Below are 25,137 nucleotides of genomic sequence, written 5' to 3'. Positions count from 1 at the left end.
TGATGAGAGAAGCTACAAGGAGGAGGTGAATATCTTCACAGACTGGTGCGGAAATAACAAATTGATCCTGAATGCTGAAAAAAACAAAGAACTGGTGATAGACTTCAGGAAGTATCGTCCCCCTCGCACCGCCGTATACATCAACAACATACCAGTGGAGGAGATGCAGAACATGAAATTTCTGGGGGTTCATGTGACTGACAACCTGACTTGCTCCCTGTAAATCTCATCCCTCATCAAAAAGCACACCAATGTATGCACTTCTTGAGAAGGCACATGTGAATCCATCCTTATATAGAGGCACCATGGAGTCTGTGCTGACAAGCAACATCATTATCTGGCAAAAGAGCAGCAGTGCCCCAGATAAAAAGACTCTGACGAGGGTGATGAGGTCAGCAGAAAGAACTGTTGGGGTCACATTGCCATCTATTGTGGACCTAGCCCAACAACCCTTTGTCCAGAGTACAGAGAATCATTAGGGATGCAACTCATCCCAGTCACAACCGATTCTCTCTGCTGCCCTCAGGCAGACGGTACTGCAGCCTGAGGAGCAGGTCAATGCGGTTCTGTAAGAGCTTTTTCTCAACTGCCATTAGACTGTTGAATAGCACAACCATGTAGATATGCTATTAAAATATGAATAGACAGCCAAAAAGTATAACAGCAGTGGGCTTCATTTTTTAGTGCAGTATATGTGTGCAATATTTCAAATGTGCAATATATGATATTTTTATTTTTATGCTTCTTTTATGTCTTATGACCCGATTGCACTGTAATTTTACTGCTCCGTATCTCTTGAGTGGTGTTTTGAATGAGAGTAAAGGAATCTTGGAAAGGAATCTTGGTAGTTACCACAAAGGAGTGATAGGGTTACTGTGAAGAAAAAGAAAAAAAAGATACTACTTCTAGAATAAAGCTTAAATGTTAAGAAAAACTTCTCTTGCCTATCAGTTCAGTTTTGAGGGTGACAGCAAGCAGATCCTTGCATCAATCTTCGGGGTTTGTGAAGTTTCTCCTCCTAAACTGACATGATTTTCTGCACAATCTCTTTAAAGTACTACCACTTATTGCTACACTGAGTTTATGTTCTAAAATTTAAAGAATGTCCTTATTACTTAAACTTATTCTGAAGTACAACGTCACCAACTTATTTACGTCACACATGGTAGGCTTGAGCTGGCTCAATTTTTTGTAGAAAATCACTATGAATCCAAAAAATCTTGTTTCAAAGTTAATCTTTTCGCTGTATGCCAACTTCATTCTTGTTTCAACTTAATTTTAAAATCATATTTCTACTGTAGGATCCACATGATGGTTTAATACTGCTACCTAACAGCAGGAAGTGCTCCTGGTTCTAATCTCAGCTGGTTCTCTCTGTGTGATGTTCTCCCCATGCACATGTGGGTTCTCTCTGGTTACTTTTGGCTTCTCAAAAAACACATGTTAAACCCTAACATCTGTACTCATTGAACTGCTAGCTGTTCGTTTATGTTCATATTATCTACCATGAGAGTTCACTTGTGTTATTCTGGTTGTGATGTATATATTCACCAGGACAGCTGCCAACACTGTCATCAGCTCAGTCATTGCCAGGCTACAAACACAATATTCCAACGCATTCATCGTGATTTCTGGTCTACCTCTCCTACACTTCCAACCTTTTAGTTTGTCCACTGCTCCATCACAGAAAACAAAAAGTTAGACTCATTCTATGTTAATATCAAAGATACACACAGCTCCTCTGCCCTGTTTCCATTTGGAAAATCAGACCACTCCATCCTCCTGGCACGTCTGGCCCAACATGTAGGACTGCAAGGTTCAGTGCTGCAGTGGTTTAGGTCCTACCTCACAGAAAGAACTTCTCTGTGATGACTGGCGACCTCTCCTCATCATCATGATCAGCATCAGCTCCTCTGTTTTCTGGCGTTCCACAGGGGTCCATTTTGGGCCCTGTTTTATTCTCAATATATCTCCTGCCATTAGGTTCAATAATTCTAAAACACAATGTCTCCTTTCATCTGTATGCAGATGATCTACAATTCTATCTGCCAATCGTGTCAAACTCTGCCATAGAGTCCATCCACAGATGTCTAAGTGACATTAAACTCTGGCTATCACAAATTTTTCTCTCCCTAAATGAAAACAAGACAGAATGTATTTTGTTTAGCTCATCAAACCCGCCTAGAACAACACCTGGTCTTGGTCCAGTGGCACCCTACTTTAAAACTGTTAGTCTTAAATTTGACCCGCAAATGAATGAAGTAGTGAAGGCAAGATTCTTTCACCTTCGCCTCCTTGCAAAAGTTAAGCCGTTTCTGAGCCACTGTGATCTGGAAACAGCTATCCAGGCCTTTATTAGCTCAAGATTAGATTACTGCAATACACTGTACATTGGACTTAGCCAAACATCTCTCCACCGCCTACAACTGGTACAAAATGTTGCTGCCAGGCTCCTAACTAACACCTGTAAACACAACCACATCACACCTGTACTTTACTCCCTCCACTGGCTACCTGTAATATTTAGGATCCAGTTTAAAACTTTGTTATTTGTTTTCAACGCAGTTAATGGCCTTGCACCCCCCCTACATAAGTGAAACCCTGAGGCTTCACCAATCTGGCAGAGCTCTCCGCTCTGCTCGTCAACATCTACTGGAGGTTCCCTGGTCCAGGTGTAAGCAGTGGGGTGACTGATCTTTCACAGTGGCAGGTCCAAAGTTTTGGAATACTCTGCCCTCTGATTTACGTAGCACCACTGACCTACCTCAGTTCAAAGCCAAATTAAGAACATACTTATTTAAACTGGCTTTTCACTGAAGCTGTGACTCACCTTTTTGTTGTTGTCTTGTGTTATATGTAATCTATTTTAAATCTTTGTCTGGAATTGTGAAGCACTTTGGTCAATCTCTGGTTGTTGTGAGGTGCTATATATATAAATGTTGATTGATTGATTGATTGATTGATTCTAAGAGCTTGAATAAGGTCAGTAGGAGTTCTTCTTGGGTCTTGAAGACGTTTCAACTGTCATCTGAAAGGCTTCTTCAGTTCTAAACTAGATGGTGGGGAGTATCAGTTTATAAGCAGAGAGGGACCTTACAGTCACATGTGTCAGTGAACCCCCTGACCAATGTATATGTTGTTAGAGTCAGTCAGTGGGGTTACATGATACTGTAAAGAATCAGATTAATGGCTAAATTACAATAAAACAGAGTTATTAAGTTCATGTATACACCTTAGTTTGACTAAAAATTGGAGCGGATCAAGTTACTCGCAGTCGGATTAAGACCCTGAGATAATTAGGTTAATAGTCACACTAAACATGCTTGTAGACGGTGAAGCATGTGGTGAATTGGATTTTGCATTCTGCCCATGCTCAAGATTTCTTACCGGGGTCATGAACTGGAAGTCAAAGGAGACGTTATTACTGTTATTGGTGCTGCCATCAGAAAGAAACAAACAACACAATGGAGAATGCGCCGTTGTGCAATAACCATGCTCATCACAAACGAAATGTAGAGGAATGTAGCTTCATCTTGCTCTTTGTTCGCCATCTTTCTCTAATGCCTGAGTTTGTTGCTGTTGTTGGTGGTGAAGAGGTCAACCAGAAGTGGCTCCATTACTACTAGTTGAAATTGGGTACAGCGCCACCTATCATCCCTGGGTATGACATGCTTTGTGCCAATGATTCCATTTATTCACCGCCATGTATACTTGCGTAATTGCCCTTGCTCAAATAAGGAGCATAATCCAACTATAGCTATAATCGAATTAATCTCATCATGGAGACCTACTGATTATCACCACTGAATTTTCTACCTGCCTGAAAGGGCGAGTTTAGCTGACAGGATCCAAGGTGTGAATGGTTGTTAAACTGCCTGGGGAGGAGAGACAATGCTGCATTGTAGGTGGTGACACCTGAGACTACCTCCTCCTGATCAAGCACTGAATTAGTCAGAACTCTTGTCAATCATTATTTGAATATGCAAGGACAGTTGATTTATCACATAAAGGTTGCACCGTTTAAATTTATTGAGCCACCAAACAATCCAGTTAATGTGCTGCATGGTGGTGTGGTGGTTAGCACTGTTGCCTCATAGCAAGAGGGTCCCTGGTCCCTCACCCCTAGCTGGGGCCTTTCTGCGTGGAGTTTGCATGTTCTCCCCCTGTATGTCTTGGTTCTCTCCAGGTACTCCGCCCGTATTATTTTACCTTTTGGTTGGTTATAAACACTTATATTAATAAACACAACAGCGTGTCTGTCTCAGTATTATTATTTATTCCACCATGTTGGAGCTACCGTTCCATAATGCATCCTGGTCCCAAGTCTCGCGAGATTATATCAACAGCTCCATTCAATGGAGTGAACCTTGTATGTTACATCTCCCTTCTTAAGAAAAAGACAGTGGTTCCCATATATGAGGTAGCATACTTGTAAGGCAAGATCCAATAGGCACATTAATATCATTATTCCATTTTCTATACCGACAGTCCGTTAATCGGGTAGCAGGTGGGCTGGAGCCTATCCCAGCAGTCATCAGGCGAAAGGCAGGGTACACCCTGGACAGGTCGCCAGTCCATCACAGGGCCACATAGAGACAAACGAGACAAAAACCATGCACGCTCACTCCTACGGAGTAGGAGTCACCAATTAACCTGACATGCATGTTTTTGGATGGTGGGAGGAAGCAAGAGTACCTGGAAAGAACCCACGCATACACAGGGAGAACATGCAAACTCCACACAGAAAGGCCCCAGGCAGGGATCGAACCTGGAACCCTCTTGCTGTGAGGTGACGGTGCTAACCACCACACCACAAGTGGCAGATAACAAGAACAAATAGCAAATAGGCAAACAGCATATGTCACTGGAACAGTGCAATACTTAACCCTGAGTAAAGGGCAAAATGTCCTGTGTAAACTGTTGCACAGTAAACAGGTGTGAGAATAAAAACAGCAGGTTATATCAAATCAATAACATTCACTATCTTAGTGAAAGTTCAGTTTCAAATTCACAGGTGCAATGTCCACAGGTAAGTTCAATATTCATCAAAATAACAGTCAATTTTCCTTTTTCCTCTTATTCATTTTTATTTTTTTAACAGGGTGCCACTTGGCTCGCACCCTTTGCAATATTTCAAAGGTCAAGAACTTGTCTTGGCTTGGCAGCCTGACCTGATCATGGGATGAAGCCGGGCTGAGTGTTATCTGGATGACAGTTCAGGTCTGGAGGTGCCACAGGTTCATGGTGATGGACCTGTGTGTTGCTGCTGGATGATCTCTGCTGTCTCACTGTCTCTGCCGTCGTGGAGGGGTCTCTCTCGATGCTCTCGCAGGTGTCAGCGATTGCATCGGTAGGTCTGACCTCTGCTGGTGGTACCTCCTGTCTGTGTATGCAGGTCGTGTCACTGTTGCAGGTGATGAGGAACATCCTGCTGGTGGAAACGGATGGGCATGCCAGCAGGTAGATGGGGTAGAGGTCTGGCAGATCTGTTGAAGTACGACTGCTGCCACTGCTGACAGATCTCCCTCCGCTTACGTACCGACTGGTGACAGACAACTTGCAGCTGCAGGTGCTTGGTAGTTGCAGGAAGGATCGAGCATAGTCTCCGGCTCATGAGAAACTGTACAGGTTGTCCACCGGTGTGTTGAGATACTCAAGCAGGCTGAGGTACGGGTCTTTGTTTTCAGCTTTGGCCAGTTTGTCCAGTATGACAAACTTCTCTGCAAGGCCATTTCTCTGTGGGTAGCAGGGGCTAGTAGTGCTGTGTGTGAAACCCCATGACGCTGCAAAGCATTTGAACTCACTTGAGCTGTCGCACGGTCCGTTATCGCTGACGATGGTCTCTGCAATCCCGTGCCTGGCCATGGTAGACTTACGTTTGGGAATGACAGAGGCTGAAGTACAGCTGTGTAATCTTTCCAGCTCAAAGAATCTGCTATATTAATCTACAATGATGATATAGTCTCTGGAGTTCCAGGGAAATAGGTCGGTGCCTATCACCTGCCATGGCCTGTCTGGGATAGCATGTGACAACAGGGGCTCTCTGGGGTTTGTGTTGCGTCACTCCTGACACACGCTACAGGCTTCCACTGCTGCCTTGATCGCCTTTCCCATGCCAGGCCAGAATAGAAGGTCTCTTGCTCTGTTTTTGCTCTTTTCCACACCCATGTGGCTGGAGTGTATGCACTGTATCATGTTCTCCCTGAGCTTACGGATGATCATCTTTTCACCTTTGAACATGATGCCATCGATTTATGAGATTTCATCTCGATTCCAATACTCTTGAATACTGGGTGGGCAATATGACCTTGTGTCAGGCCAGTCATCCAGTGTGGCTTTTCTCAGGGCGGTGAGCTGTGGGTCTAGTCTTGTCGCCTCTCTTATTTTTTTTTTTTTATTTTTTTTTTCCCCTTGTCCTGTTCAGCATTATAGCAGCAGAATTGTAGTCTGAATACCTTTGATGCCAAACAGATTTGCTTTGCCAAGGGAAGTTTTATAAATGTAAAGCTCCCCTTGATGCCCATTTATTTATTTCTGTTTACAATATATGACTTGTAATAGAACTGATCCGGACCGGGGGACAAGGAAAGAAGAAGAGGAAAGAAGAGGAAACAGAACAAAAATAGAAACAAAAACCAGACGACCAGCTGCTACACCTGTAAAAAACAAAACAGACAACAATCCATGGTCTCTGTTGCGAATCCAGCCTTAGAACCACCAGGAGCACCTGAAAGCAGACAAGCAGAGAAAAAACAAACACACAAACAAACAAAAACAAGCACAAGAAGCGGCAATCGCATACAACACAGCTGTGGATATAGATGACCTGAGACGACATGATAATACATCAACTGCTTAGCGAGCATGCTACTGGGCTAATAAATGTGTGTGTGTGTGTGTGTGTGTGTGTGTGTGTGTGTGTGTGTGTTTGATAAGTAGTGATGTCTAAGGTGTAATTAAAACAGGGGCGGGGAACTGCAGAGTGAAGCCAAGGGGACCACCTACCCGGCCCCATCCACTACACCCCACCGAACACACACGCGCCCAAAACCCTTCATGTGTGAGTGTGTGCTGTGTACAGGAGCCAGAAGGGAGAGGGGTATGAGGATATAGACCGGGGGAGAGTAGCTCCCCCGGAGAGGGCAGCCAGAGACTGGGACCCAACACAGGGCAGGAGGGCCTGATATCCACCAGGCTCGGGGCCTGCAGATGACCATATTAACAAAAAAAAAAAAAAAAAAAAAAGACACCCGGTCACACCAGTCACACCAGCCCGGGCCTGAGAACCACCATCACCCAGGCCCCCCCAGGCCCCCCCAACAGGGGAAAAGCACCGTCCCCCCCACACCGCACGCCCCAACACCCTAAAAAAAACAACCACCTGCGGACACATTGGAGGTCCCCTAACCCTAACCCCCATCCTTTCATGGAACTTGTATTTGGAATAAATGGGGTTTGCCTTGGGAGTGATGTAGGCTGTGAGCTTCGTCTCCTGTGAGCGTCCAAGTGTTGTATACATCACGTCCTTTCTCCCCTATCCATAAAAGGAGATAGCTACATATGTCCGCCGCCTCCTTCAAACAGAGTGAGCCGGTACAAATCAGCTGTGCTTGTTGCTGGAAGTGTCTCCATGCTTCAGGCAGGTTCGTGGAGTCCCAGTCCATCCGAGGAGTAGGAACGCCGTAGGAATCCATTTTTACAGTGATGGGTTAGCAGATGGTCCGCTACTCTGACACCAAATATTATTTTACCTTTTGGTTGGTTATAAACACTTTTATATTATATATTAACACTATTGATAAACACAACAGTGTGTCCGTCTCAGTACTATTATTTATTCCGCCATATTGGTTCTCCTATTCTATAATGCGTCCCGGTCCCAAGTCTCGTGGGATTATATCAGCAACTCCATTCAATGGAGCGAACCTAGTATGTTACACCAGCTTCCTTCCACCGTCCAAAAACACAAACATTAGGTTAACTGGTGTCTCTAAATTGACCCTAGGAGTGAGTGTGAGTGTATTGTAATACACTTCTCATCGGGATCCCTAGTAAGAGCCTTCAGAGGCTCCAACACATCCAAAACTCTGCAGCTAGGATCCTGATGAGAGTTCACAAATATGAGCACATCACCCCCATCCTCCATTTACTCCACCAGGACTGAGTACAAAGTTTCCCTCCACCCAGAACCAAGCTCAGGACCATAGGAGATAGACCTTTCTGTGCTGCTGCCCACAACCCACTGACTCTTTTAAAAGGGGCCTAAAGACATTTCTTTTAAGCAAACATATGGTCCCCCCTCTTAGATGTCTGACAAATTCTTTTTACTTTAATACTGAACTGCTTACTTGTTTTTATTTTCTTTTTTAAACTGTAGCCCTTTGACATCTTGCGATGTAAAAGGCACTACAAATAAAATGTATTATTATTATTTTATTATTACATTACTGTGTGACCCTGGACTGGCCAGGGTGTACCCCGCTTCTCACCCAATGACAGCTGGAATAGGCTGCAGCCCACCTGCGACGCTGTGTTGAATTAAGTGGGTATAGAAAATGTATGGATTTAATTAATGAAATACGGCTACTTTAAAACTGTTCTCAATGTCAACAACTGATTATTGTTAAAAAGTTAATCAATGGCATTGTCCTGCACTAGTCATGCATTTGTTTCTTGGACTACTGTAATTCCTTATTATTGGGCTGTCCCACTTATTCTCTGAAAAGCCTCCAGCTGATCCAAAATGCTGCAGCCAGAGTTCTGATGAGAACTAACCGGAGAGATCATGTTTCTCCAGTTTTAGCTTCTCTTCATTGGCTCCCTGTTAAATTCAGAATAGAATTTAAGATTCTTCTCCTCACATATAAAGCTCTTAATGACCGAGCTCCATCATATCTTAAAGATTTAATTGTAAGATATTTTCCTAACAGAGCACTTCGCTCCCAAACTGCAGGTTTACTTGTTGTTCCCAGAGTTTCTAAAAGTAGAATGGGAGGTAGAGCCTTCAGTTATCAGGCCCCTCTCTTGTGGAATAAGCTGCCAGTAAATGTCCGGGAAGCAGACACCCTTTCCACTTTTAAGATTAGGCTTAAAACTTTCCTTTTTGATAAAGCTTATAGTTAGGGATGGCTCAGGTAATCCTGAAACATCCCATCGTTAAGCTGCTATAGGCTTAGACTGCTGGTGGACCTCATCTGTCACACCTTTCCTCACTTTGCTCTCTTTTTCCTCCTGTTTAATTTCTCAAATGATTTTATGTACATGTGACATTATTGTGGTTATTAACTTGTGTTTCCCTGTTCCAACAGATATCCTTTGAATGGCGTTATGGTGTTTTTCCCCCCTCTTTTCCCTCTTTTCTGTCTTCTCAAACCCCAGCTGGTCGAGGCGGATGGCCACCCTTCCTGAGTCTGGTTCTGCCAGAGGTTTCTTCCTGTTAAAAGGGAGTTGTTCCTTTCCACAGTCGCCTCAGGCACGCTCAGGACGGGAGATTGGACTGAAGACAAGTTTCGGTGCAATCTGTTGGTTTCCTTAGCTAGGATATTGTTTTTGAATTGGCTCTACATGAATGAATTGGATTATTTTGAAATTAATTAATTGGATTCCATTGGACTATGATTACAATGACTTAAATTCCAATTGGCTTGAATTGGACTATATTATTTAAGTGCCTTGAGATGACCATTGTTGTAATTTGGCGCTATATAAATAAAACTGAATTGAATTGAATGCATCTTCGGATAGTATAGTAACTCCCCTTTTCTTTCTCATTCTCTTTTTTTCCTATCTTACCTTCATACTGTTGGCCCTCAACACAAATCATCAAAAGAGACCACCAATAAACTGTTGCTGTCTATGTTTGCCCTGGAGATGTTCATGAAGATGTATGCTCTAGGCTTACCCCCCTATTTCATGTCTCTCTTCAATCGCTTTGACTGCTTTGTGGTGTCCACTGGCATTATGGAGCTCATCCTCGTCCACATGGGTGTCATGTCAGTCATGGGCATCTCTGTGCTGCGCTGCATAAGACTGCTCCGCCTACTGAAAGTCACCAGGTAAGATTGCTCCGAACAAGTTGAGCTGTTTTAATGCTGATGTAATTAACAGCAGTGACATAACCTAGTTGATTTTTTTTTATTCAATAACACATAAACTTTGTGTTCAGGATACCTCAGTACTGCAGTGGTCCAACTGGTAGATTCATACAGTCATATACAGGAAATATTGTGTCGTTGTTGTTTATGCATTTGGCAGACGCTTTTATCCAAAGCAACTTACACTCATATCTCAGGCAGGTAGCATAAGGGGGTCTTGCCTAAGGACCTCTAGTCGTACCTTTCATGCAGGGGGAGGTTGGATTTGAATCCCAATCACCCCAGTCACCCACATGAAGGGCAGCAATAGCTTGTGTGCTCTGGCTACAAATATACTCTCAAAGAACAATCTATAGTTGAACAGTAAACGGGTTCACACTCTTGGATGGAGAAACTGTATTACTTCAGACATAATTCTGTTGAGTCTATTTATCCAATTGAATACAATTTACTAAGTAACAGACTAATTGTTGAATTACTGTGTTTTCTAGATATTGGACATCTCTCAGTAATCTGGTGGCCTCTCTCTTGAACTCTGTCCGTTCCATTGCCTGCTTGCTGCTGCTCCTTTTCCTTTTCATTGTCATTTTCTCCCTGCTGGGGATGCAGGTGTTTGGAGGAAAGTTCAACTTTTCCAACCAACCCAAACCCCGCAGCACCTTTGACAGCTTCCCTCAAGCCCTTATCACTGTGTTCCAGGTACAAGAAGAGTGTTTTTTTTACATGTGTTGCTCTGTACATAAATATGCAGCAAGATACACTATATTGCCAAAAGTATTCACTCACCCATCCAAATAATTTAATTCAGGTGTTCCAATCACAATTTAAGCACATAGGCATGCAGACTGCTTCTACAAACATTTTGGAATGAATGGGTCACTCTCAGGAGCTCAGTGAATTCCAGCGTGGTACCGTGATAGGTATGCCACTTGTGCAACAAGTCCAGTTGGGAAGTTTCCTCGCAACTTAATATTGGTGGAAGCGATTGGGAACGACAGCAACTCAGCCATGAAGTGGTGGGCCACGTAAATTGACAGAGCAGGGTCAGCGGATGCTGAGGCGCATTGTGTCACGGACCGTGAAAGCACAGGAGGCAGATGCAGGGTCGTATCAATAATAGTATTTTATTCATATAATAATTATCGATAGTCTCTTTTGCAGAGCAAAACAATGGGCTATAAATTCCTTATCAAACGAAAATTCTCTCTACGCGAGGAGAAAAAAACAAAAGCTATAGAAATTTTACAAATTAAACTTACCACTCTCCAAATCGCCAGATGCGCTATAGAAAGTTAACAAAACAAAAGCAGAAAGAGACTCCTTCTAATGGAGTTGCTATAAACTTTAAGCATATAAATGAAAAACACTCCACTGACTGAGATACTGTGAGCATGAAAAAACCAACAACAAAATCACTAGGGTTAAATCTATGGCTATTGAAATGGTACAACAGAAAATCACTCTGAAAAGAGGAACACATCAATAAACAAGCTCTATGGAATACTCAAGACAATGATCGCTGTAAAGGCCAGAGTGAGAACGCTTTGAAAGACAAATTCAACACACTGGTAACGAGACAAGGGAAGATGCAGACTAAATACACATGAGGATCCCATTGAAGCAGGTGGAACCATTTTGGGTGATCAGGGTGGACACTCAGACACATGACGCGGGTGGAAGGGCAAGTTATCTGAAGTGAGAGGACTGGTTAATACTTAAAACTAAAACAGAAAGTGACAAGACAAGGTATCAAAAAAACTAAGGGCGTTTACGAGAGCTGACACATAGTGCGCAGAGGTCGCCAACTTTCTGCAGAGTCAATCGCTACAGACCTCCAAACTTCATGTGGCCTTCAGATTAGCTCAAGAACAGTGTGTAATGAGCTGCATGGAATGAGTTTCAATGGCATCAATGGTAGCTGCATCCAAGCCATACATCACCCGTGCATGCCGCCGGGATTATAGTGTGGGGTTGTTTTTCAGGAGCTGGTCTTGGTCCCTTAGTTCCAGTGAAAGGAACTCTGAATGCTTCAGCATACCGAGAGATTTTGGACAATTTCATGCTCCCAACTCTGTGGAAACAGTTTGGGGATGGCCCCTTCCTGTTCCAACATGACTACGCACCAGTGCACAAAGCAAGGTCCATAAAGACATGGATAAGCCAGTTTGGTGTGGAAGAACCTGACTGGCCTGCACAGAGTCCTGACCTCAACCTGATAGAACACCTTTGGGATGAATTAGAGCAGAGACTGTGAGCCAGGCCTTCTGTCCAACATCAGTGTCTGACCTCACAAATGCACTTCCGGAAGATATTCCCAGAAACACACTCCTAAACCTTGTGGAAAGCTTGCCCAGAAGAGTTGAAGCTGTTATAGCTGCAAAGGGTGGGCTGACGTCATATTAAACCCTATAGATTTAGAATGGGATGTCACTTCAGTTCATATGCGTGTCAGATACTTTTGGCGATATAGAGTATGAATAAGATCCAAATTTTTCCTGGTCAGTAGAGCACATAAACAACTGTAATGAAAGAAAATCTATTTCATAGATAAAAAAGAATGCTGTGAAAAGATAGCCAACATTAGGAAACAAGCATGGTACAGCCCTCATTCAATTTATTACATTCTTTCCCAACCTTTTTTTCACAAAAAGAATGATATCAAAATTTATCAGCACTCCTTTCAGTACAAGCACTTCCTTTTAGTCCTCGATAAAAACATCAATCTTTATTTCTAAAGAACTTTTCAAACCAAAAAAAACTGCAACACAAAGTGCTTTTCATGGAAAACAGAACAGAAAATAATCAGCACAGATACAAAATTAGGAAAATTTAAAAACTTTACCCATCCAAAACCCCAAACCACAGGCCCACAAGTCACATGTAGACACACAAAGATATACTCTGTCTCAGATATACCCGTCTCAATCCTCATTGACAGAAACAAGAACATGTGAAACATGGGGAAACAAGAACGCTGGAAGTTTGAATAAAAAAAAGTGAAAATGGACTGAGTAGCAGACAGGAGAGATTTAAGTGAAATAATTTATGACTGACAGTGGACTATGAGAGATGGGATGCAGGGAAAGCTGCAGGAAAAGGGAGAAGGTTAGGGGTTTGTTCCAGGTTCCTGTTCCTATAAGCAGGGTTTTGCCTGCATAGTGAATTTCTTTCTGCCACCAGCTCACGACTGGTTTTCAATCAGTAATTTCAAGTGAAATCTGTCATTTCATTCATATGTAACTGTAGTTACACACAACCACCAGTAGTTGTGGTGGCACCATGTCAAAATTAGCATCGGCCGACATGTCAAACAAAGCACCTTTTACGGTCACATCCAGAGAGACGAAGATGAGGAAGTTTTCAATATAACAAACACGGATGATGACAGATCGACCAAAAAGGGTTAGTATTGTTTCTTTTGCACCCAAACACGTGCAGTTCCTTAGAAAAAGTTAATGTTACATGCTACATAAATTCATATTACCAGTGCTGGTTAACGATATCAGTTTTGCAGGTATGGTGAAACGTAGGATCAACGAAATTTTTTACAAAAAGAGAAAAGGAGAGACAAAACAGGTGAAGGAATGTAGACACCATTGGTGGCCAGCCCATAGGGGGCACTGGGGGCCATAGGGGGGCCTCCCTGACAAGAGGAGGGAAAATGTAAAATATATTTTTACAAATTCAGTGAAAATGTGGTATTACACACTAGTGTGTGTCACGGACACAGGACACAAGTGCAAGGTCGGTCCAGATGCAACGATGTTTATTTAATAAACAAAGCACAGCAAGGAAAGGCAGGATGAACAAGGCTGTGAAAATCCTAAGCACTCTCCCAGATCCCAGATCCATACCACATCTTTGTTCAGTTTCAGCCCAGCTCTCTTGGTCCACTCCAGGCGTGTATTATGCCGCAGGATGTCAGACCCATATACAATCACGTCATCCTTGTATTGGAACAAAGATGTATCAATATATCGTGAGCTTCACCTTTTCCACCTTTTTCTGGTTGAGAACCATAGCCTTGGATTTGGAAGAGCTCACGGTTGTGAGCCTTTTCCAAGTCTACAAAACACACGAAGACTGGATGGTCAAACTCAAATGATCCCCTCAGTAACTCTTCCAGGATAAATATCTGGTCCACTGTTCCACAACCTGGGTGAAAGCCACACTGCTCCTCCTGAACTGAAGGTTTGACAATCAGTCAGTAAACCAAAACTGAGAACACAAGGGGCCACATTCTACAAAATGAAATAAGAAGCAGGACTAACTCGGTCACTAAACAAATCAGAACATTCTTAAGAAAAAATAAAAACAGGCCAAACTGAATTGGACAAAATACTTAGACTAAAACAGAAAACCCAACTTGCAACAACAAGGAATTAAGACAAACTCAAGAGGAACAGAACAAATACAAATCACAAAGCAACACAGAAAACCACCCTAAGCTTAACAAATTTAAAACAAATCAGTACAAAAGAATACAACCTAAGAAACCCATAGACCATAACTATAACACCATTTCAAAATCTTAGCTACACAGCTGTTATACCAGTTTTTTGCTTCTAAAATCCTCCTTTAACCTCAGTACTTCGTGTTATGCCACTTTAAGAACACCTTTCACTTCTCCCGCATAGATCCCGGACTTTAAAAAACCCCCCACTTAAATCTACTTTCATTCTATGTTATCAACCTTCTCCTAAATTTTAATTAAAGAAAATGTTAAAGCTTTATGTACTTTTTTGCAAGCACTTCATACGAATAATAAGATAGAAAGAGTGATGGAGAGAGTCATGGAATGGAGTAAAATGTAACTCTGATAACTCACAAAGTGATTTTCTTGAATAATAAGTAACTGTAACTTATATAAATTAATGTTTTCTGAATTTGTGCACTCTTCTTATTGGACAAAATTACACATGATTCATAAATATGTAAAACCTGTTTCACATGCACTGAGTAAATCCACAAATGAGTGAATGCCTTTCAGTCTTAAAAGTAGTTAGATTTGTTTCACCTTTTATCATTTTCATGTGGAATTAAAATACTTAATTACAGAGCAAATGTTTTTTTTGTAAAGTGATCTGTATTTTCATTGAGATGACTTTTAAAAAAAACCCACACATGCAGGACTACATATTCTGCATGTGAATACTTGTGGACAATTGCATATATTTGTTTATAGTCTTGTCCAGGTTGCATTTTTGAAAAACATCTGTGACTTTTGGTGACCCCCTCAAAGTTGGAACCAGTGAACTATCAACTTCTGTATCAATTTAAATTAATTCTGCAAACTTATGACCAAATTCAAAGTTCCTGCATACAACCTGTGCCTTCTGCTCCATTTTAGATTCCTCCGATAATGTATCATGTCATTGAGCGTAATAAGTCAGTAAAAAAACAAAACCTTCCAGGGAGCACCCCAATAATGATGAAGTTGAAATAATTTGTGTATCAGATCCTGACAGGTGAGGACTGGAATGCTGTTATGTATGATGGAATAATGGCTCATGGGGGGCCCTCCATGCCTGGTATCCTTGTGAGCATCTACTTCATCATCCTGTTTGTCTGTGGAAACTGTATCCTTTTTTACAGAGTATGTATGTAGCTGTAATATTTTTTTACCAACACTTTGATCGTTCATTGCATGTCAGTTATAATAATTTATTATCTTTGACTTTGTTATCGCTCAGTTATTCTTCTAAATGTCTTCCTGGCGATTGCTGTTGATAATTTGGCAGAGGCTGAGTCGTTGACTTTAGCCCAGAAAGAGAAAGCTGAGGAGAAAAAACGAAAGAAAGCAATCAGGTAAGATTCTAAAACATATTTAAATACACTCTCATGCACATCTACTAGTGATACCATCTTTCTATTTTCTGGGAAATCTGGGGACTGTGTGGCTCGTGTAACAGGCTCCCTTCCCCCAGCCCATTCCTCCAGCTAATCCTCGACCACCCCAAGATATTCCCATGCCAGTTGAGAGATATAATCTCTCCAGAAATTCTTGGGTCTGGCTGCCTCCCACAAGGACATGTCTGAAACACCTCTATTGGAAGGGGTAAAGAGGGCATCCTGACAAGAGGCCTGAACAACCTCAAATGTCCACTTCTTATGCAGAGGGTCAGTAATTCTCCCGAAAAAAATTGAGCCCCTCACCTTATCCCTAAGGGTGCGCCCAGCCACTCCTGACTCCGCCACTCGTTTTGTGATGTCATTCTTTTAGTCACTTCCCACAGGACAATATGTTAGGGTTGTAACATAGATGGACCAGTAAATCGACAGCTTCTCCTTTTGGCTCAGTTCTCTCTTAATCAGAATAGACTGGTTCAATGTCCACATTGCTGACTGGCAGAGGAGGTATATTATAGTACATTATAGTATATTATATGTACATATATATCTATATATAGATATATATGTTGTCAGTCAACTTGTATAATATGGCTTGTCTGTCAACTGCTTTTTTCTCTCTCCCGGCCATCATTCATGGGGGAACCCCTCAGGGGAACCTCACCAAAAGCTATCCAGGTCATCGCATACCAGGTACCGTAGTGCACTGCACAGTAATATTTGTAAAATAATAGAAGAAATAATGATATTGACAACCAATCGTATGGTATCAACCAAATAGTAAATATAATATTGATATTCAATAGTAGTTGATTATAATGATAAAATGAATAAACAGATGGTTGAAATGAATACAAAGGGTAGGAAAACAAATATTCTAAACATTTTCTTTGAGTGATGTAAATCCTGCGCAAAATCTTATATTTTATGAATGGTTTGAATTGTTTTGGAGAATATACTATTACGGATCTGTGTACAGAAGTCAGAGTTGGGGAAGGGGAAAGACGGATCTTTTTCCCAGAGTTATTAGTGGTGTTATTGTGGTCTCCGTATTTGATATAAGTTTGTAGATTTGACATTTTTCAGAGATTGTTGATTTTCATTATTTCTACAGGTGACATTGAAGGGTGAAGTGGAATTATGTCAATCTTTGATTTTATTATGGATTTTGATTGTTGGTACTCTAAGAATTGTTCTTCCCCAACTCTAAACTTCTGGACAAAAGCATTGAATGATATGACTAGAGTAGTTTTTAAAATCTGAGTTGTATAAGGTCAACAGGAAGGGAGACAGCACAGTACTTTGGAGAGCTCCTGCACCACTTACCACCACATCAAAAAGATCATTGCCCAGGTGGACAAACTGTGGCCTGCCTGTTGGGTAGTATAAGCCGACACCCATCACCTGCAGCTTATCACTCAGTAGCAGAGGTGGGTGGTGTTGAACTCCCTAGAGATTCTCACAGTATCACCACCACCATCCATGTGCAGCAGATAAATGACAGCATCATTCACCCCCACATCAGTAGAAAAACTGTAGAGGGTTGAGTGATGATCTCACCAGCGGCTTCAAGTGGGCTAAGATCAGCCTCTAACACCTTCATTACATGAGACACAAGGGCAACAGGTCGGAAGTCATTCAGTTTTAATGTTGTCTTCTTGGGTACAGGCAGGATGTTTTCCACAGCACCCTCTCCAAGTTCAGGCTCAGACTTAGGTTAAAAACATCCTGCATATCATACCCTAGAGAGGGAAAAAATCTTTCATGACAATACAGATTTATTTGCATAGTACCTATTTGAATGCTTTAGGCTACCAAGAGCTGTTCTCATGTAACTTTGCAATCATTTGAAGCCAGCACTGTGAAGCCAAACACAATGGTCCAACCCTGTTCCACCACATGTGCAGATTCTTGGGAGGCAGGAGCTGGGAGACAGGGTGGGCATATTACAGCCGTCCATCAGCTGTTCTCCAGCAAGCCGTGGAAGCAATAAATCAACTGGCCATACAATACATAAAGTTTCCACATACAGCTGAGGACCATGTTGCAGTCAAAAGAGGATTTAATTACATTGCTGGTCTTCTTAACACCATCGATGCAATAGACTGCACACGTCACATTAAAGCACTCTTGCCAGATCCATTCCCATACCTCAACGGCAAGCAATATCACTCCAAAAATGTCCAAGTCATTTGGGATTCCCAGAGCCAAGTAGTGAATGTGGTCTCCTTCCTCCATGGAGGAGCACACAACTCCTTAATCTGACAGAACAGCTCCATGGGCATGCGCTTGGAACAAGGAGCAGCTGGTGATGCACGGCTCATTGGTACATATCTTTTAATGATTATAATCTTCTGCAACAGCTTCTCCCTCAGTTCACGCTGCACCCACCTCTGCTTGTCTCTATTTCTTGACCTGAAGGCCTCCTCCTTATTCAAAAGTACTTTAAGGTCCCTGGTGATCCAAAGCTTGTTATTTGAAAAACAACAGACGGTCAAGTTTTTTTCTGTCCTCTCCATGTGGCTCACACAGCACATCCCAATCAGTGTTCCCGAAGCAGTGCCTTACTTGTTGAGCAGCCTCTGGAGTCTACCTTCTCACAGTTCTTATGTAAACAGACTCCATACTTTGGAGTCAACTGGACAAGGTGGGGATCAGAATTGCCGAGTAGGGGGAGGGTAGTAGCACTACAAAGGTAGAGCAATCAGCTGTTCCTATGTGGAAACAATCTGACCTGTGGGAGCAACTCGCTGGACAGTGGCTGCCTCTGGCACAGAGCCATCTTGCTTTGGTTATGGTTTTGGTGACTCACTAAGAAAACCAACAGATTACACTGAAACTAGCACTTACTCTGTACTCCCTCTACTTCCCTCTATTCCTGCACCCTCTCTCTACACTGTCACCTTTGCCACCTCTGACAGAGCCCGACTAGTGGTTTTCCTTCTATGTAGCTTACTGTTAGCTTTGATGTTAGCTGTAATATTATATCCCCATATGGAAGTCGCTTTGGATAAAAGCATCTGCCAAATGCATAAACATAACTTCTCTTCAATCCAACCCACCATGCTAATAATGAGCCAATGGTGGAAAGAAGCCTCTATCAGAACCAGGAAGGGAAGCCATCTGCCTCGACCAGGAGAGTGTTATGGAAGTTTTCAATCGCTTCCTTCCTAATATCTCTGATGAGCAATGAAATAGAGAAACTTACTTTTTCTGCCGGCCGGCTAAGTTTTTATTCTTCGTTGCAAGGAAAAAGATCAGTCAGTCCACACCATTCAGCGGCAATGGTATGAAAAGATACAGACAAAAGGAACACAAAGGATTTATACCTGAGGAGGGGGCTTTGTTCTTTAGGTGTGTAACCACACCTCCAGGGGGGGGTAGGATGCAGTCTTGATGATTAAGAAACAGGAGGTTAAAACAATTATCTTGTCTGAGTGTTAATTAAGAAGTAAATAGTTTAAAACAATTAGCGTGTCTGGGTGATACAAATGGTTAATGTGGATTGGAGAGTCTGTCAGTCCTGAGACTATAATTTTACCATAACAATTCTCCCTTTTGATTATTAATTAATCACTAACAGAAAACAAACTTAAGAAAAATAAAATGGATGAAAACTAAATGCAAGAGAATACTTAAGTATCCGGTACGCTATTTGAAAATGTACGTGCCTGCATCAGTGGGTTTGACATCAGAGATGGTAATCTGGGCTCCGTTGGAATTTGGAAGTTTTGTTATTGTGAAGCGGGGATTTCTGTTTGGAGCAATGGTTTTGTCAGTGGTGGCAACGATCAAGTGCCAATCGTGTGGGCCGCAGGCGTCTCTGCATAGGTATTTCTCATACTTGGCATAATATGCCTGAACCCGTCCTGATCGCCAAATTTCAGGGTAAACGAGGCAGGTGAATGTTGCACTTTGACCTTCTGTCAAAGTGACAGTCCTGGCAGGTTTGTAGGTGTAAGCCTCCATCAGCTGTGCCAAACATGACAGCATCAGAATCAGGTGATGCATGGTGGAGTTTGGTGGAACACGTCTAGTTGGTGTTTGTTGAATCCACAGGGCCAATTCCACGGGTCGTCCTCTTTGGCGTCTGTGCGTCCTTGCACCGTCCGTCGTCTTTGGCCTCTGCTCGTCCTCGTGTCGTCCGTCCTCTGTGCGTCCTCGTGTCGTCCGTCACCGTCCGTCCTCACGTCGATCAGGTTGGCAGCTGGGCTCCTCCGTTTGCTCAGGGATCTTCCTGCAGTGGCTGGAGTGAACCCACGTTGCCCTTTCGGCTATCTTCGCAATGGTATGCGTTGTCAGAATGGATCTCGTCACCGTTTGGAATTCCAGTGCTCCTTTCTGAAGTTGTTTCTCACCACCCAGGTTGGAAATCTGCAGAGAGAGAGAGAGAGAGAGAATAAGTTTTTTGCAATATTGTAGCATATATCCTCACATAGGCCAGTGGAGGGGAGTGACCTGGTTACAGGTTTTACTCCCAGAGATGGAGGTCTGCCAAAATTGATTTTGATTTCAGAGTGCCATTTTCTCGTTTGACAACGTCTCTACTGGCAGGGTGTTATACACAATGTTGTCTGAGGTTAATGGTAAGAAATTCACTAATTTGGGTTATTGCAGAATTGACAAAGTGAGAGCCATTATCGCTGCTCAGTTTTGGTGTAGTTGTAGTTCCCAGATGGGGAGTAATCTCTGTTAGCAGAGCCTTTGCTACCACTTGGCTACTCTGGTGTTTTGCTGGAAATACTTCAATCTATTTTGACCACGTCAACTATTACTAAGCAGCGTTTCTTTCCTTCTGCTGGTGACAGTTCTATGAAATCCATCATTAAGTGTTCGAATGGTCTGTCTGGTGATGGGTGAGCGATGTGTGTGACTGCTTTGGTTTTACCTGTTATGTGTTGCACAAACCATACGCGGTTGACTGATCTTCTGCTGTATGAACTGAAAATTCTTTGGTGAACCAGTGCTGGGTTATGGCATCCATCATCCCCCCTTTTGACACATGGTCCAATCCATGTGTCAATTTCGCGAAATGAGGGAAAAAATGTTTAGGTAGACAAGGCTTATTATCGGTTCCTCGCCACACATCTTCCTGTGGTGTGGCAAAAGATTGCACTGTTGTGAGAGAGGTGGAAATAGTGACAGGGATCAATTATAGTGGGTGGGAATGTAGCTTCTTTTTCAGCAGCATCCACTCTTGCATTTCCTTGAGAGACAGGACCTGTGTTGTTAGTGTGATTAAAGCATTTACAAACAGAGATTGACTTTTTGGAGTAAAATGGCATCAAGAAGAGCTGTGACTTTGTCATGATGGAGAATGGGTTTGCCGTTAGATTTTAGGAATTGTCTGTGTTTCCACAGAGTGTCAAAATCCTGGACAATCCAAAAGCGTATCTGGAATCAGATTAGATGGTTACTTCTTTGTTGTTAGCTAGTCTGCATGCCTCTGCCATTGCTATCAGTTCTGCCACCTGTGCAGAATGGTGAGGAGGGAGTGAGCTGGAGAGAAGAGTTTCATGATTAGTGACAACAGTAAAACCAACTCTGTTGTGACCCGTTTGTGGGTCACGTGAAGCTGATCCATCTGCAAGGAGAACCAAATCAGGGTTTGTTAATGGTGTTTCTTGGCAAGCAAACCGGTTGGGGGACAGCAACACAGTTATGTTGTGTTCTGTCATCTGGTGTGGGGAGGAGGGTGGCAGGTTTTAACACAGGGTGTTTGACAGTGATGTTAGACATTTCTAAAAGTGTTTTGTTGTATCGTAGCCATCGTGCTGTGGAGAGGTAAGAAGTCTTTTGTTCAAGTAAAATCATGGACACAGCATGTGGGACCAGGAGAGTTACATCAGAATAGCCCACAATGTCTCTGGAGGCCATAACTGCCTTTTCAGCTGCCGCCACATATCTGAATATATCTTGGGAGACCTGCAGCCACGGGGTCCAGTTTTGAAGAAAAATAAGCTACAGGCCGCAGCTTATTTCCATGATCCTGCAACAAAATTGAAGTCATACATTCATCTTTTCCATCTACTGTTTGAGTGAACGGTCTGGTAGGGTCAGGCAGGCCCAAAGTTGGAGTGATTTGTAAAGCAAGTTTTAGTTCTATGAAAGATTGTTCTGCTGCAGGAGTCCATTTGATCTCATGTTTTGCTTGCAGGCCTTTGCCATGAATGAGGGAGGCGAGTGGAGCTTCAAGAATGGCATAGTGAGAAATTAACTGTCTACAGTAAGAGCACATACCAAGAAAATTGTGATGGGTTTTGGAAGGTTCTGAATTGCATCCACTCTTTTTGGTGAAAGAGTTTTACCTTCAGAAGTGATGACATGACCTAAGAAGACAACCCTTTCCTGGACAAATTGGAGTTTTGTCAAGCTGGCTTTGTGACCAGTATGTGCCAGATGTTTCAAGAGTGTGACTGTGTTGGCTTCACACTGCTCTTTAGTCGGACAGCAGATCATGAGGTCATCCAAATACTGTAACAAAGCAGTGCCTGGGGAGAGAACAAAGGGTTCAAGACTGTCTGAGAGCTGTAATGCAAATGGTGGGACTTTCACAGTATCCTTCGCACAGACGTGTGAATGTGTAGCCCCTTCTATTGAATTTGAAAGCAAACCTGTTAGAAAAATTCTCTGTAAAATTAGGCTCAGAGTCGCTGGATACGATTAATTAACACAAAACATTTATTTCTTGCAAGAAAGAGACAAGTCCGCACAAATCCACACAACCTGTCGGGAAGACCGCTCAGAGTTGTCTCTCGACAAAATGGTGCTCCAGCTATTTATGTTGCTTATGCTTGCTGATCACACAATGTTATGAGAAAAGGCGCTTTTCTCACCATTCATTATTATGGGTAGGAATATTCAATGTTATGGGGAAAGGTGCTTCTCTCCCCATTCCTTGTTATGGGAAGGAACATAAGAGGTGCTTCTCACCAGTTAATATTATGGGAAAGTCTAGTACCAGAGTCAAAACACTTTTGCTTGAATCATAGAAGGTGAACAGATGGAGGGACTCTTCTGTCATAGTATAACTATATAATTTTTCCAACATTCCCTCCTGTTTATGCTATGAAGTATTAAAACTGTACAATTAACATTGAATGTATTTCTATCGTTCGCAGTGCATAGGAGCGAAAAACCCATTTGCTTTATTTACGGGAAAATTCTCCTATGGCCCCATTCTCTCCTTGGCGACCGACCGCTTAGTCACTTTCTCAGTATCAAAGGTCGCACTCCGAACCGTTAATTTCAATGAATGGTGATGGACCTAGGTGTGACCAGCAAACACAAAACGGATACAACCAAAAATACATGGAAATAAGGACAAAAATCAATAAAACTATGACTAAATGATTAATGGACAAAATTAATACAATGGAATAATAAAAATGGAAATATGACACAAACAAAAAATTAATGAAATGAAAATAAGAATAATAAATGAAAATATGATTATATGCAATTAATAAATAATATGAAATTGATATTAAATGGAAAAATTAATAAAATGAAAAATAATAATAAATGAAAATCAAGAACAGTCAAACAATAATAATAATAATACAATGCAGTTTATTCAGTCCACTCTGCGATCGTCTGCTTCTGGCCGAACATCAGTCCGACTGGGTCTGGAACTGCTAAGCTATCTTGGAAGGAGAGGTTACTAGCACTTCACTTCCCGGAAGAGGTCTTTACCACCTCTTATTCCCTAACTAATCCTCTTTTAGGACACTTCAGGATATAATTCAGCCATACAGTGGTTGGAGGCTGTAGATTGTTAGACGTTACTTGGTGGAATAAACTCTTCAAATCAGCTTTTCATTCAGTTGGGGTGGAGTGCTTAGCTTCGCCGTCCACCCTTTTGTACACATGTGGATAAAAATTTGTGATTGTTCCGCCATCATCTTGGCATGATGGGAATTCCAGAATTCCAGAAACCTGTTCAGTTACCTGACTTTGAGTCCTGTAGTGGTTCTGCTGCTGATGCAGTTCATCAAACTGTGGACAAATGTTAGCAGGAAGAAGCAACATATCATCTTTACAATGTTCTACATTCAGGAATTGCCTTTTATTAGGTCCAATTCCCATGTTCATTGGTCTTTCATATGAACGCAAAAATAATCATTAAAGAAATCATTTCGAATTCACTCGGGGTCATTCAAAGTACTTTGAACTTTAAAGGTTATCATCGTCTCCATCGTCCACGTGTAGCTCGTTGTCATCATCTCCCTCTATCTGTTGATACATTATGCAGGTAAGGATGGTTTCAATCAGTCTTTGGGACAGTCCTTTCAAGCATGTGATACAACATCAAGCACAGGTGGCTACTATGGCTCTTACAACAGACAGAGACCAAACCACTTCTCCATCATGTCAGTGAAGGGGTCGTTGATTTTCTATCAGCTCTGCAGAGAGTGATGCGAATCCCTCTTTGTGATTCTTCCATCTGCGGAAGTATTGTTAGGAATAAAGGAACAGGATAAAGTTCCAAACATTTTAATTGTTCAGCAATGCCTTGTAGATGTCATTTATCAAATAAACATTTTTATTTATTGTTGCCCATCAGAAAAGAAAAGATTCAAAGTCTGAAGTTACTTGTTTTCTAGCTTTAAATTCATCTGGGACTCAGAATTCCAATGTTATCCAGGTACACTCTGTTGTCAAATGAACCTCCAGACGCAGTTGAATGCTTGAGACGTTGCAGCTTCTCACCCAAGGCCTTAAAGTACCCCTCAGGGAACAGATGGAAAGGCATCAGTAGTTGGGCTATTGTGCAGCTGCCAGTTAGGCAGAAGGACGGACCTCAGTTTCATCTCCCCACACAGCCACCAGAGGTCTGCTCTCATGGAAGTCTGGTTCTGAAACAAAGATGCTGAGTAGTTACCTGCGTCCTGAGTGACAACAGATGGATTCTTGACAATAATCTGACAGGAGTGTACCCACATTCTTACCTGTACCCCTGTGGATGAAACATATATAATTACCCTTATAAGCCACCGCTGAGGGCGGTACATCTCTTTTCTTAACTGCTGGGAACAACAAAGAGAGAGTTTTACATTGCTCTGTGTTAGGTACAAAAGATTCATTATGCAATTGTAATGCTTCTTTTCTAAATTTATATTCTGGCTTTAGCACATTCAATACAATTAGATTGGTGATTTTGTCATGCTGTATACATTCTAACAAAATTCCA

The 25,137-nt window shown here is 42.2% G+C and overlaps 1 protein-coding gene across 1 annotated transcript in view; it reads left to right on the top strand.

Moving 5' to 3' along the window:
- LOC140304052 (dihydropyridine-sensitive L-type skeletal muscle calcium channel subunit alpha-1-like) overlaps positions 1–25,137 on the top strand; it is a 247,211-nt gene that overhangs the window by 74,726 nt on the left and 147,348 nt on the right. The window contains exons 10-13 of the mRNA XM_072383062.1: positions 9,830–10,055; positions 10,586–10,793; positions 15,553–15,673; positions 15,788–15,902. Of these exons, the coding sequence (XP_072239163.1) occupies positions 9,830–10,055; positions 10,586–10,793; positions 15,553–15,673; positions 15,788–15,902 (670 nt within the window). The remainder of the gene's footprint in view (positions 1–9,829; positions 10,056–10,585; positions 10,794–15,552; positions 15,674–15,787; positions 15,903–25,137) is intronic.

This window comes from Leuresthes tenuis, unplaced genomic scaffold (genome assembly GCF_036924035.1).
Source record: "Leuresthes tenuis unplaced genomic scaffold, fLeuTen1.0.hap1 SCAF_3, whole genome shotgun sequence".
Lineage (NCBI taxonomy): Eukaryota > Metazoa > Chordata > Actinopteri > Atheriniformes > Atherinopsidae > Leuresthes > Leuresthes tenuis.
Note: the sequence above shows the minus strand (reverse complement) of the source record. Positions and strands in the feature narration are given on the sequence as shown.